The 19,044-nt window shown below is 31.6% G+C and overlaps 1 protein-coding gene across 1 annotated transcript; it reads right to left on the reverse strand.

Moving 5' to 3' along the window:
• Window positions 1–10,996: 10,996 nt before the first annotated feature.
• Window positions 10,997–13,418, reverse strand: LOC142551604 (alcohol acyltransferase 9). Its single transcript, XM_075660921.1, has 2 exons — window positions 12,810–13,418; window positions 10,997–12,090 (listed from the first exon to the last, which is right to left on the reverse strand). Exons 1-2 carry the CDS (start codon window positions 13,239–13,241, stop codon window positions 11,152–11,154), a joined length of 1,371 nt encoding a protein of 456 aa, XP_075517036.1. The 5' UTR covers window positions 13,242–13,418; the 3' UTR covers window positions 10,997–11,151.
• Between the last annotated feature and the right edge of the window lie 5,626 nt (window positions 13,419–19,044).

Genomic DNA, 19,044 nt, shown 5'->3' on the forward strand with positions numbered 1-19,044 from the left:
TGTATATATTCTTCTACACAATGAATTATTGTGGTCCTATATATGAGTGTATCTTACTTTCAATGCTATACATTATTGCATAATAAGTAAAATTACTGGATAAACTTTTCTGCCTCAAGTTAATATATATACCAAGGGTACTGCTAGGGAGATGCTCCAAATATTTGCTACTGGATTCTGATAATTTTTGTAAATGAAATCATTATGCTTTTGTAGTGATTTGGCATGCCTCAAAAAGTCAGAAACAAATTTTGGAAGAAACCAAACATTCACTGAGAGTGTTGATGTGCCACTCAGACTCTACATCGGAAAAAATATCAAAGTCGTTGTAACAAAATAATAAATATATTGGTCTAATACTGAAATCTGATAACAAAAAGACTAAAATAACAAAGACACAAATATATATATGACGAATATACAGTTTCTTTAATGGTAAAATGATAATGTATGTGAGTTTGTTACATCAAGATGAATATATAGTACAAAGTGGTCCTTCCATTTTCTCTCGAGCTCGAGGATTGAAAGTTGTCATATTGGAGAATCCCTGCGTACTAATTTTTCCGGGACATGAAAACAGCATACATCAAAACCATATCTCGAGTCGATATCTGTAAAATCCCGATACTTGTGGTTTCTCGAGTGTCACAATATTTCAAATTACTAGTGAACGTGTCGTCCCTTGTTCAAAATCCTATGTAGTGCATGTCATTCATTGTACAATTGGCCCAGATCCAGATGCATGCCATGCATGTATGTCCCATTGTGATTATGGTTGGATGATATATCCTTAGATATACGTATACATGTATTTTACTCGGTGTAAACTGGATAAACAAACCGATCCCACAAAGATTGGCAACTTAACTAATTATGTGTACTATATTGTCATATAAATATGTTAAGAAACTCTCCTTGTCATAGAGTGTACATTAACAATAATGTACATGGATCAATCTAAGCTTACCTATGTTTTTGATACCCCATGGGCCCACTAGGCCCAGACCACATGTGGGGCCCCTAGCTCATCTCCAACCAAGATGGAAAGTCCATCAGGGCTCAGGTATTCTCCTATAAATATCAGGTTTGGGTATCTCATTCATTCTTTCACTATATAGTTTCCAGCACCCTTAGTTGCTCCCCATATATTCTCAGTCTCTGACTTGAGCGTCAGAGGGGCTACGCCAGGACACCTTCCTGATCCCCTTCTAACGATCATATTTGTGATTTCAAGCTCAGGGTAATTTCAAAACCTGCGTCTGCACTAGTGACATTTGCTGGAAGCGGACCCCAAAATTTTTTCGTGAGTATTAGTCTTAATATAACATGTTCTTTAACCGTAAACGAGATTCCAAATTTAGCATAGACTCAAACGATGTACATGTGACTGCTGAAATGCGCTGAAAAGTAAAAATGTGGCTTTGAGCCATTGAATTTATGATAGACATTTTATCTTTATTTTTATTCAGCGAGGGAAAATGCTAATTATGCCAGACGTGTTCGATGTGCCACAGTAAATAATTTATTTTGCCATTTATACGTTTCAAATAAATTAAAGAATGAAAATGTTTTTTGAAATTATATATATTTAAACTGCTATTCTTTGTAATTTACAGCCCTGTCATTTTCAAAGCGTGACAAGATAGTTGTAAATTTACTCTGACATTGATGAAACCTATGAAAACAACGTTAGAGCTAGAAATTATAAATACAGAGAGAATAGCGTAGAAAAAATTAATTAATTGATGAAAATCTAAGGGACCAATATTTTATATATATATATATATATATATACACACATATAATTGCACAACATGGAGACATAAATTAGATCTTGGAAATTTATCGAAACGACAAGCAAGGTTGCCCATGCCATGTAACGACACCCTAAGGGGATGATAATCAAGATGATGTCAAAATGACATTTCCATGACATCATCATCATCATTTTTATTTTTGGATTTATTTTTTGGCTTCTTTCTGTTAGACCCTTCCAAGGTTATTGAATAAAACTAATCATACTCGTGTATAAATTAATTTAGCACTCCATGAAATTGGTTTAATTATAATAATCCATAAAATTATGTGTACACACACACACACACACACACACACAAAGATTGTTCAAAAATATTTTGTATTTATTATTCTTTTTATACAAAGTACTGGTTGAACGATGTTAAGTTTTTTTATAGCACTGTTTAAAGCTAGCTAGCATTAGAAAATTAATTAATAATAAATAATAATATTAAAGGTAAATAATGAAATTACTCAAAAAAAGTATATAATGCAAATACATAGGAAATATTCACCACAGTTTCGATAAAAATTAACATAAACGATCGACGACTTGCAAACGTATTCTCAAACACAATTCGAACAAATATAATTAAAATGGGGGAATTAAATTTAAAAAAAGGTTGAAATAATGAGGTAATAAATATTTTATGAACCCCCTAATGGAAAAGCAGAATTTAGTTCGTTGGTAGGGCTATATTGCATGTGTTTCTGTCGGAAATTTGAGTCTTTTATAAGAAAATCAAATAGGAAATTATTTAAAACGAGCTTCCTTGAAAATAATATTTGTGCTATTTCTGTGAAAAGTACCCGTCACCTTATACATGGTTTGGGTGGGAAGGATAGGACACCAAAGTTCTAAAATAGTTGTAGTTAAAAATAATTATGTTACTTGTGTTAATCAAGTTATTATCCTCATGTTATTAATAGGTAATTATAATCTCATTTACGAACCAAGCAATTTTGCCGTTTGTAAAATAACAATTATCTTAAAACAAAATCAAAGTGATGAATCCATACGACACTAAATTTAATCAATTAAAGTATCGATAAACAATATAATTTGTCGTGAAATTTAGTGAAGGCACGCAATCACAAAATTTTCAGATATAATTTTATGAATTTTATATTGGATTCGTTTCGAGAGCGAGTCTTCAAATATTCGTAATTGAGTGGATCGGGTCGGTACTCTGGGTTCTGCATAAACAAAAATTGGGTTAGGGAGTACCGAAGAGTTTTCCGGCACGACTCCTCCGATACTTAAGTCAGTCTGGAGAGCAAACATAAGAGGTATATAGTAGTGTTAAGTGAGCAAGAAAATGTGGGTAAATAAAAACATAACCAATAATACCTTGTATTTATATACTCATGAGGGGTTAGTTACCGTATAAGAGTATGATTCTTGCTATGATAGAATTTTACATGAGATAGAAAACATCCCATGATAGGACTCCTTAACTATGGCGGCTAAAACTCTTGATCGCGGCTAGGATTATTGTCTTATCTTAATGAGATTTGATCGAATCTCGTATTTATCGGGACCTCTTATTTATTGACGAAGATGTTTTCACATTCCCTAATTGCATTAAATTAAATCCCTGGACTTCCCGGCCAACTGAGTGAGCTCAGACTTCTAGTAAAAGTTCGAACCTTTAATAAACAGAGTTTAGGGGTTCGACCCTGTTAGAAATCCATGAGCTCGGACTCTTGGGCTTGGACACCTTACTATATGGTTGAACTCGGTAGTTGGACCTTAATCAATAATTATGTCTGGGTCTTACGGAGCTATGATCAATTTTGAGATGAGCTTGAAAATCCATCCAGATATGTCAATTTTAGGGGCATCAAATGTTTTCATCATATCAAAACATATGATTAGTATTGAATTAAACTGTAATTTAATTTGATAAAATAAAAATTAATAATTTGATTAGCCCCACAAATATTTCAAAATCAAGCGCAAAAGGTATGGGATATATAATGTGAGCTCAGAGTATGGGCAAGCTTTGTCTTTGTTTTTAATCCCTTTTCAGTTCTCACCCTCGCACTCCCGCGTGCTTGATTTGTTGTATATTTCTATCAAGTGAGTCCAATTATGTGGTATTAATGTAATATTTGTATCAAATCGACTTATTAGAAGAATTTTAACAATTTTATACGGTGATTGGCATGATTATTTAATATTTAATACCACAAGAAAATATTGAATACAACACCTTAAAGACAACAGTTTTATAAAAAAACCCGTTGTCTTTTACTTTATAACAACGGTTTTAATGGAAACCGTTGTCTTTGAGCGTTTATTTTAAATCGAAGACCGTTGTCTTTGAGCATTTTTTTAAGCGAAGACAACGTTGAAAACGTTATCTTCGATTTAAAAAAACGCTCAAAGACAATGGTTTTTAAAAAAATCATTGTCTTTTAGCTTACTATTTTTTTGTGTCAACGACAACAGTTTTTGTAAAATTGTTGTGGATTAGTATGTTTTTTTGGACAAACCGCAACGGTTCTAAAACCAGTTGTGAATTAACGTGTTTTTTGGAAAACAACAACGATGTTAGCAAACCGTTGTTGATTGTCGGATATTTAGTTGCGGTTTTAAAGAACTATCGCTAATTAACGATGATTTTGTTTAAACTGTCGTTATATTAGCGACGATTTTTCTTTAAACGTCGCTATTTTAAAAATTGTGATGGTTTTAATAAAATCGTCGATAAATATTCTCTAAAACCGTCGCTAATTAACAACGTTAAAACAGTTGTCGTTTCTCCAAAAAAAAACACGTTAATCAATAACGATTAGCTAAAACCGTTGTTGTTTGTCAAAAAAACACGTTAATCCACGCCGGTTCTCTAAAATCGTTATCGTTTGTCCATAAAACACGCTAATCTACAACGGTTTTAACAAAAACCGTCGTCGTTTGTCCAAAAAACACGCTAATCTATTACGGTTGTTAAAAGTAAAAACATAATGGTTTTCCAATAAAACAGTTGTCTTTTGAGTGTTGTTGAAGGCATATTTTCTTGTAGTGATGGATGTGAAATAAATATTTATCTCATATATACAAAGTCCCGCACACGAAAACTCTCGTAGGCGTGGAGCTGCATGAGAAATTAATAGGAAGTATTTGTTAGTTTAATCAAGAAGAAAATATATTTTAAGGAAAAAAGAAATTTGGTCCACTAACTTGTCTAATTTTAGGCTGTGGTCAATTAAGTTTCAAAGTTTGATTTCAATACACTGACTTTTAATTTTCGATCATTTTGGTTCAAGTCGTGACGTGATATCAGACATATCAGCCGTTGTCAATGCAACATCAGTAATTTTAAATATCATGTTATTATTTTTTTGGTGTCACGTATGCACTTCGTAGAAATTTGTTTGAAAGTCAAAAAAATCAAAGTCAGCTCACCAAAACCAAAATTTGAAAAATACTTATTGAAGTAAAACAAAATTTTGAAAAATTACTTGACTAAAATATTATTTTCTATATTTTTTCGGTTCCCGAACGAAACTTTTTATTCTTCGTAATTATAAAATGCATTTTGATTTTTATATGATGATTAGTCTGAAAATCTTCCATGATTGTTTAGCTAAAAGCTATTTTTTAATTAATAAATCATTGCTGCAAGATTATATCACACTTTTAAGAATTTTATATAATAGATACTTGGGTTGTTCATAAAAAAAAAAAAATCAATATAGTCAAAAAATTTGGCAGTTCGGTGGTTCTATTTCGTAATAATAAATTTGCTCAAATAATTTATGTTGCTAAGTTTCTGGTTTCTAGCCATTGTTGTAATTATTGTTCAATATGTTTAAACTGGTGATTTTTTTTAAGTCCGAATTTTGCAAAAGTTGTTGAACTATCCAAGACAACATTAGAAAATATTTTGGAATGAAAATTTTCTAAAAAATAATTGTTTCGCATGATCGAGTAATCTAATTGTCTTATTTTGATATTTCATTATCAAGTACTTCATAAAAATTAGGTCTTTGAACAATAATTTGTTCTTGTTTTTTTTATCAGAGTACTGACGTGATATTTGTTGTTATGACACCAACATCATGTATCACGTCACCAATATAATAAAGAAAATTGTGTACAACTTTAGTCTAAAACAAATCAAAATTAAGAATCTTTATTATTAAATTATGCAATAAATGAATAAATAAGAGAAGTCGTGGAAAAAAAAAGCTTGTTTTATAAAGGGAAAAAGTTGAGCAAATCGTAATTATGGTTTTAAGGAACAATAATCAACAAAAGTATATATATGTATTACTATTAGTTTCTATATTCAAAAGTCTTAATCAGTCAACTTCAAAGTCAAAATTGAAAACTCCACGGAGGTGTGTAGCACTTTAATTAAAGTTCTCTCTTTTCGCACAGTTAATCACCAACCTTTAAACCATTCTCTCTCGTATTATTCCAATAGATATAAATATGAAAATTTAATCACATTAAAGTACGTTTTGTTTATTCAAGATTTCAGATATTCCTAAAATTGTATATATACTTTTTTTCGACATCTTGTTTAATTGATCGATCTCCCGATTCTTGAAAATGGGGAGGTTCATTCATAATCTAGAATCGAGATGGATCGAAAGAGGTCGTTCTCCGCCTTTCTCCTTATTTGCGATTCCTTGTTTCAAGTGAATTGGACTTTCTTTCTATTGAAAACAACTTGCATCATCCTTCGTCAATACTATTCGATCAGATGATCCAAGGATAAGTAAAGTCAATTTCATTTCCATTTTGGTGAAAAACACATCTTTTTTCAGTGAAAAATAAAGGGTTTCTTGGATAGCATCCAATGGCATATATTTCTATATGTTGTTCTCTTACGCAAATTAAGGGGAATTAATAATCCCCCACTAAAAGATTGGTATTTCACGTTGCTTTGGACTACTCAACTAATATATAATACTCCTATATCGTACTATTTGAAGGCATGATTGAACTATAAATTAAAGTATAAAGTGGCATAAAATTTGGCAAAAACCCTAAAAAGTTGGTCTAAAGTTTGCAGGACTTAAAGGTGTTTGAGAAGAAGACAAGGCATTGGAGTGGGCGAACATATGCTTTCTCGATCTATAAGCTGGCCATGAAATCGATCCCTACACTAGGGCCATCCTTCTTTGCCTTGTATCCACTCATTTCTATAAATATTGCCTCACTTGTACACTGTGCGTGGATTAGGGCGCTAGATGAGTCTAGCCGATTAACGTTTCGAGCTCGAAATTATTTAAGTTGAAGCCCATACATTCTGTTACCTAGCATTATATATGCACTACCTTTACCATAAATCTGCTCGTGTTGCCTCTACATTCCTATGGAGACACGATAATGCAATCATAATTATATGTAGAATTTAACGAAATTGTGTGTGTGTGTTTCTGTTTTTGTCATAAATAATTTTATACCTTTTTTTATAATTTAATGTGTGATGTAAACTTCATTTTAAATAGTCTTTAAATATTAATGAACCAAATATATACTTAGATATTAATTTATCTAATTACGTAGTCCCGTATATATCTGATGCGGTGGAGATATGTGTGTATCTATATATTACATCACATGAATGAGAAATACAGCCTTATTGCAAAGTTAGTCCGACCAAAAGAACTTTATCAAGTTCCGTGGCCAAGCCATTAACGTAGATTTCCACGGCACATATGAATTATAAGACTTTAATTCCATCAGAAATAGGAAATATAAGTATCATCAAAATGTCATACATGCATTCATCAATAGTACTCTTCAAATACCCGATTTGAAGGTCGCTGTCTAGTGGTGTAGCGAAATAAACATTTCTCAACAAGAGAGACTACGTAGGTTCAAACACGAGTCAAAAGCAAAACTTTTTCACCTTCATTGTAATGAAAAAACCAGATTTAAGGTGGTATAAAACGTAATAAATACACGGATGTGTCATGATGTTTAAATAAAAATCACAAGCTTGGGGCGGCCAAGATTCTTGATGAGGTGGATTTGGAACCGAAAGGATAGAACTCAGACGATAGAAATATTGTATGTTTCTTTTTATATATGAAATTAAAAAATATTGAAGAAAAATTGTAGAAAAAGAAAGGCGACACCTTTTGACTCGTATCTTCCTTTGCCACTAATAAAAGAAAATATGAACCTTTTTGTTGCTTCCATGAAAATGAGGAGTTTTTTTATATTTTATAAATAAATATATTTTATAAATTGGAGACAATAAAAAAAAAAAAAAAAAAAAGAGGGAAAGCAAAGGCAATAGTGATACTTCCAATAAAGTGAGGATCAGATAATTGTGCCCTGTAAAACTTGGACGCTCCCACGCCATATATACCCATAAAACAGTGAAATCCGGGATTTTTGGTGGTGTGCCTTCTTCTTTTATGCAAATTGCAAAGTTTGAGACATTTCAACAATACTCGAAATGTTTTTACCCATTTAGAGTATAAAAATTAAAAAAAATTTGTGACTTCCAACTACCATCTTTATAGAAAAATAATAACTATAATACATATATCAATTTTTTTTTTTACATATATACAATCAATATCAGAAGGCATGTGGGTCATTTACTAACGCATAAAAAGTAACAGAGGGAAAACGCCACATTAGGTTCTGTATTTTTCTTTATTGATAATTTCACTTTTAGTTTTGCATATTTCAATTTCTTGTAATTTTAATCAATTTTTTCACAGTAATGTTGATGTGATACTAAATACTGCGGTGACATGTTTGTTTCGTATTGGCAAATATCAAAGACTGAAATTGCAACTCTCTCAAATAATGAATGAGGTGTATGCACATGGAGTTTAGACCCAAAACAACATTTATTATCCAAATTCAGAAAAGTAGAAGATAAATAGTAGCGAAATTTTATGGAGGATCCAATTCATATTTGTTATTTTTATAGTACACACATCTTAATTTTATCCCCAGTGATTAATAAATTATAATTACAAGTTTCTATATTAAAAATGTATTTGTTTCATAACAATTTCATGGGTTTCTCCATTCCTGTCCCAGTTTAGGATCCGACCCATCGTCATATTCACTTCAAAATCAAAACCCATCTTGCCGGCCAATAAAATGGGCCCGTTTCAAAATAACATTTACATCTGTCAGCCCAATGGGCCGTCTGCAGTGTTCAGCTCACATGTCTCTCCCAAATGCATTTGTTTCTTTAATGACCAAGGGATGGATACTAATCCGAAATTGAAATTGAAATTGATTTAAGAGTATAACCTCTAAATTATTTATTAAAAGTGTTTCAATGTATGTAACGGGATAGTAGGGACGGGCATGACCGAACCCCACAACAACCCGTCACTTAGATGGGTTGAGAATTTATCAACTTAACCTAACTATTTTACGTGGTTGAGCAAGCCGGCCTACTTGGCGGGCGTAGCAAGCTTCGACGACTCTAACTCCGTAACGCCCTACTTATTTTGTATGGGGACGATATTTTAGCCTTTTTTTTTACCACTCGACTAACTACTTATTGGTTAACAAGTCGCTAATAGCATAATCCAAAAAGGCGAAATCATTTATTTGATATTATAATAAAACATGGGATAACTTTTGTTTAAAATTAAAAATTGAAGACGTCGCAAAACTAAGTTTGTAAACTGAAAAAATTGAGACCCACAATTTCTTTCAACTTAATTTTTTTAAAAAAAAAAAATTATGACTAACATTGTTCTACTTAAAATCATGTGATTGGGTAACATTTTTTGAAATGTAAGGAACAAAATGCATCATATTCCTATTTGACTCCAATTAATTTCTTTTTTGCCAAGCATATGCATGTGAGAGGCATGAGCGACATAAACAAAGTTGCAGATAAAATCATGAAACGAATTTAGATAAGATATTGTTGCTTCGCAAACTTGCCATACAAAAATCTTTCATTTCAGAGACATGCTGCGGCACGCTCAATTTCCATATTAAATAATCCTAAGAATTTGTATATCAAAATATATATATATATATATATATATATATATTGGTGGCATGCGTTCTTTTTAGACCCACTAAAGTCGGTCTCCAGATATGTTATTTTCATGTGGATCTATAAAGTAGTGGTCTATCTAGCTAGCTAGTGGATCATAAATACCAAAATATTATACATTACGTAAAGCATATAAGATTTAAAATTAGCTTTTTATATTAGCTTTACCTGTTTATCAGGGAAAACTGGCTAAAAAACTCATGTAAATCGTTAAAATTTGATCTTATTACAATTAAAAGTTTTTTTAAAATATTTTTTGTCGGATTTTGCTGATTTCAATAAAGTATATGTACGAGAGATTTATTGAATTGGGGTGAATGAGATTGAGTAAGAGTTTGAATGATGAGAAGAGACGTGCAAATTAAATTATCAACTAGTGAAGTAAAGGGGCACTAATAGAAAAAACAATGTTATCAAGGACTACGATGTGATGATTGGAGTCGGAAAGTGGTTCTTATTTTGATGAATGTAAGTATTTTATTGTCCCGATTGGTGCTTTTTTTACATGGCATCATCATTATACAAAAGCATACTTCTGATTTCAATAATCCTTTATGTGACTAAGTATCCTTTTGTCTTCGTTCCATTTATCCTTGTACATCTGACTTATGTAGTATCATATCAATATTTTCGATGAAAAATGATTACAATGAGTTAAAAATCAAAAATATATATTTGATAACATTAACCAAAAAATGCATTTTTTTCTTACTAGAAAATATGTTAATTTTTTTATTGCCAAACCGACGAGGTGCATGATCAGAGGCGGAGCCACATGGCCGTTCACCCGGGCTAAACCCAATTTTTTTAAAAATGTATAAATTTAGAATAATATGATATTAGCCGGATAGATCAATTTAAAATATTAAAAGATTTTAGAGTTTAAAATTCAAGCCCGTACGGAACAATATTTCTGGCTCCGCCACTGTGCATGATCCACGAAGCTCACAATGGATACAACCGACGAGGTGTTAAAAAATTCAGTTTTCTATCACTATTATGTAAAATATTACTGAAATTCATTAAAAAAATATTGAATGATTTTATCAATATTTTCATTTTTTTGAAACCATAATCAGAGAAGAAAGAAAAAGTAGAACACGCAACCCAAGAAAAAAACTTGAAAAACAAATGACCAGCTTTAAGCTTTAGCATTTTATGGTCAATACATATGGATCAGACAGGAATACACGAAAATATATTATATAAGACATGGATGAATCGTTCAACATGGGTACATAAGTTGTTGCTTGAATATGCGTTCCAATATTGTCCAAATTTGTAACTACATGTACTCCTTTTATTTATTTATCACAAACTCAGAAAACATTAGTTTTCTATTTTAAACACACACCATTTGTAAGTTCTCATCCCCGCACTTACTCTTAGCATCTCCATTTTCCGCGATCGCAAACGTCTCAGTCATGTAGTATTCAAATTTATCGATCATTGATTCCGGGATGGATACTAGCACTGTAACACCATCAGAATCTCCAATAACCGGTAAAAATAAACAGTAAATATCACTAATTACGGGTCCCATGTGTATTGGCTTTCCTTGCCCGAAATCCACGTCTTCCAACCCTAACCTGGACCATTGTGATATCACAAAACTTGCGGAAAGATCTGTCACGACCGACTTATCTTCCAACCTATCGACCGCAGACTTCACGTATTCGTCATTTATTTCCGACTTCGCGTGTTGAACCAATTTCACACCATCATGCAAGTTGGGTACGATCAAATCATTAACCTTGGCCTCCGCACAAGCTAACACGAATCCATTCCCATAATATCCTTCCGGCATGTCATTCATCAATTTTTTCCTAACGTTAACAGAAAATAACAATTTCACAGAGATGAAACAAGGCAAATCTAGCGACTTAACCCAACAACGCCAAGTATGTGACGCTAAAACCTCGAAGGTTGTACATTTCACGGAGGGGACACATTGTTTCTTCAGGTGAGTAATTTGTGAGGATGAAAATGTCATGGAAGAAGCCACAAGTGGCAGGGACTGTAAATACGTGATGAGATGGAGGGCATTGTGGGTATCGTGGGTAATTTTTGTGAACACTGGATGGGAAAATTTTACTCTTTGTGGGTTACCCGGTTTCAACACGTGGCGGTAATGATAAGGTAAAATGGGTAAATTCGTGGGATTAGATTGGGTTGTGTAGTGGGCCCAAGCATGTAGAAATTGGGACGAACCAATCCCATCACACAGGCAGTGATTGATTGCAGTACACAGAATCATTCCTTCACCTCGGAGATGCGTCACCTGTAACAGTAGAAAGGTTAATTTACGACCACTTCCGGGGTAAAAAGGGGAAATCAAAAGATGGGCCGACGAAGAAGCTTACAATTAACGCATGTTAATGAAAATAACTTGAGCAGACAGGAATACAACTACTTAACAAAGACATGCAGGTGTATCGCACTACGCGACTCCCACAAAATATAGGTATCTTACACCAATGAACGGTGGATTGCCATGTTAGTTCTAATGAATTATCAAAATTAATTTATTTGGATAATATTAATAAATTTCATATCCGTTTTGGGTTTAAAAATAATAATTTTAAAATGTTGGCTTTTGGGAACATGCATCTTTGAAGGTTTAGCTCACAGTACGTGGCCGAGGAAACACATGTTGCCTCCGATACGTCACCACCACGGATTACGATTGACAGAGAGGCCTTATTTTATATTATTTTAAATATGCCATAATAAAACAATGAAAAAAAAAATTTCTCAAAAAAAGGAATTCCAGCACCATATTTGTTAAATCTGTGTCTTTTACGATAGATAAGTGATGTATTCGTCAGTTCTATCGTACTCGAGGGATCTCAAAATCTGCCGAAGGGAAATATATATGGACGATTATTTATATTTTCCAAACAATATATATATTAATTTCGTGAAGAAAACTTGTGATTTGTTTTCTTGGAAAAAATAAAAAGTTGAATAAGAAACTGCAGGTTTGATCTGAAATCTCACCTGAACTATCAAAGGAGGAACATCCAAGAAACCCGAGGCTTCGACTCTGTACAACAATTTCCTAAACGACTTGTTCGGCTTCCTCGCCATTTCAAGAAACTCGTCGGCGCTCAAATCCATCACAGCTTCTGCGAAAACAGCGCCTTCTCCGTTGCAGTCGACTTCCAGCTTATGATCATCGCTCTCCTTGGTTTTCCTGAGCCTCCCAGCCAATGGATAGTACTCCACAAGAACCCTGGAGAGGGAATTTTTTAGGGTTTCTGCGCTGACAGATTTCCGGAAAAGATAAAGGTATTTGATGGAGAATCGTAGGAACTTTTGATCGTCGAGATTGGAGAGGTAAAGTGTGTGATTTGGAGTTGGGGTTTTTGGGGAGATGAACGTTGGCTGGTTTACGTAGGTACAATCTGGGAGCTCGGAGGATTTGAACATGGCGGTGAAGAGAGAACAGAATTAATGCAGGTTGAGTTGAAGAAAACGATGAGCTAATACAGGAAAATAAGTACGATGAGATTCCCTAAGGAGAGCATGGGGGCACGAATTGGGTCATCTCGAGTTCTGATTTATCTTCAGCTATTTTATAAACGAAAACTTAATTGAGTTCAAGTTGTCTTTCGATGATATTGCTCGAACTTTTTATTTAACTACATATATTTTGTAGTATTAGTATTATAACATTTAATTTTAGGTAAAATTTGTGTGAGACGATCTCACGAGTCGTATTTTATGATATATATCTTATTTGGGTCATTCATGAAAAAATATTACTTTTTATGCTAAGAGTATTACTTTTTATTGTGAATATCGGTAGAATTGACCGTCGCATAAATAAAAATTCGTGAGACCATCTCACAAAATATCTACTCTTACTTTTACGGATGTTTTAATTATTAGATTTTTTTATATATTATCTTAACGATAGTATCTCCTTAGCTTTCTCTTTCCTATCTTTTTATTGGATTTCCTAAAATATCTCCACAATGACCGTAATTGATGAATTTTATTTTTTAATTCATCACCACCCTCGAGTCTTATTGTAACTATTCCCAGCGGGAAACAAAGGGGAAGATGTATAGTCATAAGAGATGGTTTTCATATATTTATATTCATGAGATACGATAATTTGGTCTATATTTAATGTGAAAAATAATATTTTGACATAAATTTTAATTATTTTGCATTAATCGAGTTGAATAAGAAATATGTATCATAAAATTAACTTATAAAACGATCTCGAGTGTTTGTGATAAATGAATGAATGATATTCAAAACGCACACGAACTGTTTTCAAACATAGTTTAATCTTAACTCGACTTCTATTATAATTAAAATTAAAAATAATTATGATATTCATATATTTTAGTTTATTATTCTCGTATTATAGATCATTACTATCATATCTCACGAATGATTGATTCTTCGTAAGCATATTTGCTATGTTCAACGGTCCAGTTAACTTGAACCCTTCAAAATGGAGACGATAACATGCGTTCACTCGATCGTCCTCTACCTTTAGTGGGCAAATTATTCTTGTACTCGACAGGGCCGATCCTAACAATATATGGGCCTGAATCTAACTTTTAAAAAGAGGCCTCTGAATCATAATGTGTGTTCATGTTTTTTTAGTTCCATAGCAATTTTTCAAATTAAATCAATACGTTAAAGACAATATAAAAACTAAATGAATAAAAATATCAAACATGTCCAAAATGATCACTAAAAAATAACGCACCTAATAGTTTTAGAGCTAAAAATACTAATCAAGTCTGTATAATCAAGTTGTTCAGTAATTTCTTTCTCAATCGATAACATAGGCAAAAATTCATTCAATCTTTCTTGTGACTTGGTTGATCGGAGAAAAGTTTTGATGAGCTTTAACTTTGAGAAACTTCGCTCTGCACTTGCTACTGTGACCGGAACAGTCAACAAGATTTTATAAGCAATATGAGCATTTGAGATTCTAAATGCTATCATTATTCATATGAGTATCACATAAAAAGACGCTGATGATCAAGCGCAAATAATCGTTAGCCACATTAATAGCTTGAATGAATCTCCCACTTTTTACACAACTAAATAACTGGGAAATGCTGTCTTACTCACAAACCGAATTCAATATCAAATATACATATCAGTTACAACCAATCACCATACATTCTTGATACGCCCCACATACACATTTTCAACCTTTCACTTTTGAATTTTGATCTTAGCTGGACCTGATATGGTGAACGAATGGACTGATTCCATGGGGCCTTTAGGGTTTTCAATTTTTCATCTCGTTATACTTTATATATATTGATATTTGAAATTTTGAATACATATTTTAAGAAATATTTGGGTTTTTTCTATGCACTCTCAAGCAAAGTTTCATAGCAGGAGATTTCATGATTTGGAAACTTCCTCGTGTATATATTACAAAAGCAAAAACAAAAGGGAAGTCTCAAATCTTGAATCCCCGCCTCAGAAAGAGTGAATAAATCATTAATTCGAAGGTAATATATTATTAATTCTCTTTTTCTGATTTGTTCCGATTTTTATACTTGTCATTAATCCGCCATAGCTTCCCACCATTACTCCACCCCGATAAGAAAACTAGACTGGTTTGGTAAATCATACCAACAACGTCTTATTGCCAAGCTAGATTAATTCATCCACTCATGACTTTGATTTCGGAGAGGACCGACAATTTCTTAAAATTTTACGAGTGATTTTTTTAATACTAAAATTCACGTTTCGGCCGCACTAATTCTTCACAAACTAAATTTTTCCTTTCGCTTCCATAGATGCATATGTGGGGGCTATCTAGAATTATATATAATAATTTTTTAAAAAACTTTTTGGACACCAAAAAAGGGATGGGCCTGAGTCATTGGACTCATTTGACTCCAAATAAGCACGGCCCTGGTACTCGATAAAATCAAGAACCGTGGATTCAAATATTTCGACGACTTCTTTACTTTTTATATAGTCATATTTTCAAAATATAAAAATTTTTGTGCGACGATCTCTTATTTGGGTTATTCATAAAAAAATACTACTTTTTATATCAAAATTATTCTTTATTATTATAAATATAAACAAAATTGACACTTCATGATGAATAAAAGTCTATGAGACCGTCTCATAAAATACTTGCTATTTTCAAAATATTGGGCAAAAGATTAAATTTTTTTATTACAACATTATGATGGAACGAAGACGGACGTGGATCTAAATTTTTCTAGGCTGTTCTAATTCCAAATAATACTACTTTTTGAGTCGTTCGATAGTGCCGTCGCTATATTAATTTATCTTTAGTTACGATAATTTTTTTTATAATTAAATAAGATAAAATTTTAGATATAAGCCTATCAACTAATGATACAGAATTCTTGGTAGGTTATGATGACAACTTAAATACGACACAGTGCGAATCTAATATGAAACCCACAACTCATTGCCCATCGATCGAATTGGGTAATAAATTATGTTATCTTCACAAATTATTTTACTTTAATAGCGAAAACCAAACATTATATATGGAAAATTGCATTTTTTATCATTTAATTTTATATCAAATTTCAGTTTCATCAGTGTATTTTCATTTTTTTTAAAATTTTTGTCATTTTTTTATTAGAAGTACTACTGTGGCGTTGATATATCAGCACTGCATTGGTGTCATATAAACACTAAATCGAGAAAAAAAAATTCAAAAAACAAAGATATTGTACAAAAATTAAAATTTGACAACATAAAAGAAAAATGCAGACCAAAAAATCAATTTTGTCATATCTATATATTAATCAAAAGAATTTTTTTGAGAATAACGATGGCTAATTGGATATTGATGAATTATATTGAATTTTTTTTTAAATTATAACAAAAAATTAATGTAATATTTTAATTTATTTCAAAATTCAGTCATTCTCTACAGAGAAAGGTGATGCCCACAGAACCTGCATAAGTGGATTCTAAATTAAACAGTATTAAAATTATGTGACATGATGGATCATATATTGACTATCTTAGTGTAACACCAAATAATTAATTAATACCTTGTTGAAAGCAGCATGCATGGCCATGCATTATTTTGAATTCTTATTTTTTATTTTTAATATATATATATATATATATATATATATATATTAAACATGTATTTTAAAAATCATTTTTAATTTAATAAGATAATAACTGAAATATGAGAGAATGGTAAACTGTTAAAATCATTATATATACCGTATCGTTGTGTGCTTGCATGTCACTCTGTGTCGGGAAAATTGCATTTCTTGTTGTGTTATTCGCGTCTTTTTTATTTAATTTTGAGTCTTGTTGTTCCAATTACATCCTAGTCCACTTATTTATATTTTTTACGTTTTAGTCGTTATTCATCCGAGTGTTATCATGATAACAAAAAAATGATGATGTATCATCGGAAAAAGTTAGCACGACATGACATATTGTTGACGCGTACAATATTACAACAAATCTCCGATAAAAAAATAAATAATTTAATTTTTAAATATAAATTTTTTTAGTCAATGAAATAAAACTATGAATTGATAATAACACGTAAAAAAAATTTGCTGATCACAATTTTCCCCACTTTATTGGGAAACAAATTTTTGGGTTTTGGAGAAATACATAAACAAGTGCTCCAACTACTAGCAATTTTTTTAGATAAATAAATTTTGATTTACTTTTTAATGACGGTTGATGTAACATTGATCAACCCAAGCAACCATGGTTAATTAGGTCGAACTAAATCCATGAATACAAGTAATGACTGAATAATAAATAATTATACTCATGCAAATCATGATCTAAAATATTATTAAAAATGACACTTAAATTGCGCTAAATAATTAGAGAAAAATTTGGACTAATAATTTTGCTGATGTCGAGAAGTAAAGTAGTTTGACCGGGTAAAATAAATTAAAGGTCATTAATTCGTGTCGTTGACTGATTAACTAATTATCATTATCTGGTAAAGTGTCATTTAAAAATAAAAAATAGTACCATGTTTCGAAAACATTTTGACTGAAAACATGGAATCAGAATTTAATTCATAAAGTAAAACTTACCTTACATAGAAATTAGCCATTCAAGGCGCGATTCGGGCAAAATATTTTTTTTATTTTTTTCCTTTGATTAGTTCTTTTCATAAATTTGGTTTATTGAATATGCTTTTCCATATTTATTTTATTTAGAAAAAAACTTGTGTGAGACGATCTCACGGATCGTATTTTATGAGACGAATATCTTATTTGGATCATCCATAAAAAAATATTACTCTTTATGCTAAAAGTATTACTTTTTATTGTGAATATCAGTAGGATTGACCCGTCTCACAGAGAAAGATTCGTAAGACCGTCTCACAAAAAACTTATTCTTTTATTTAATTCATGTACATATTTATTTTTTGGTCTCGGACTATATTCTTTCTTGACCATCATACATAAACTTTCAACTGGTTATTACAACTTAATTAAACTCTGGCATATGTAAGAGGTACTCGAGTTAGTGGAATATATGAACGTTTGATTAATGTTCAAAAGTTTGATTTCTTCATTCAACATAATCTCTGGTCAGTCTGTCGCATATGATTTGTCCAGTATGGTTTAACTGACTAACGTGATTTTCACACAACTGCGTTAGCACAAGGGTTTACCTGGTACGGATCGAAGTACAGTGGTTGTAAGTTGCATTATTATAATAAAAAAAATTATTTGTTTTTTTTTTAAGAAAGAGCTCAAGTATTATGAAGTTATCATAACGTTAAAATAACAATTTTCCAAGGTTTTTAACTGACTAAAAATGTTGGTTCCGAATTTGATTTCAGTTGTGTATCCCTGGATAGATGGAACATACAAATTATAATACATTCCTTTATTAGTTACTGGAAAATAGTAAAGTAAACAAAATCGGAAAAGTTTCATAAGTAGAAATGTTTTTAAATATAAATAAATCGATATATTTTTTTAAATAAATTATTTAAGAAACATGGTGACCGAGTGCATCTCATCACAGAAATCCTATTATATTTTTTTAACTATTACAACAATAATTAAACAGACCCATTTAACTTACCGAAGATAGTCCATTTATCTATAAATGAAAAGACGAAGGGCCCAATTTGGTCATACATGCATAATAATGATATGATATATTTCCTAAATTTAAATTTCAATATTTGCTTCAATAGTAAAAATTAAATAATAAGCATTGTAAATATTATATTTATCCATGATTGAGG

This window comes from Primulina tabacum, chromosome 7 (genome assembly GCF_025594145.1).
Source record: "Primulina tabacum isolate GXHZ01 chromosome 7, ASM2559414v2, whole genome shotgun sequence".
NCBI lineage: Eukaryota > Viridiplantae > Streptophyta > Magnoliopsida > Lamiales > Gesneriaceae > Primulina > Primulina tabacum.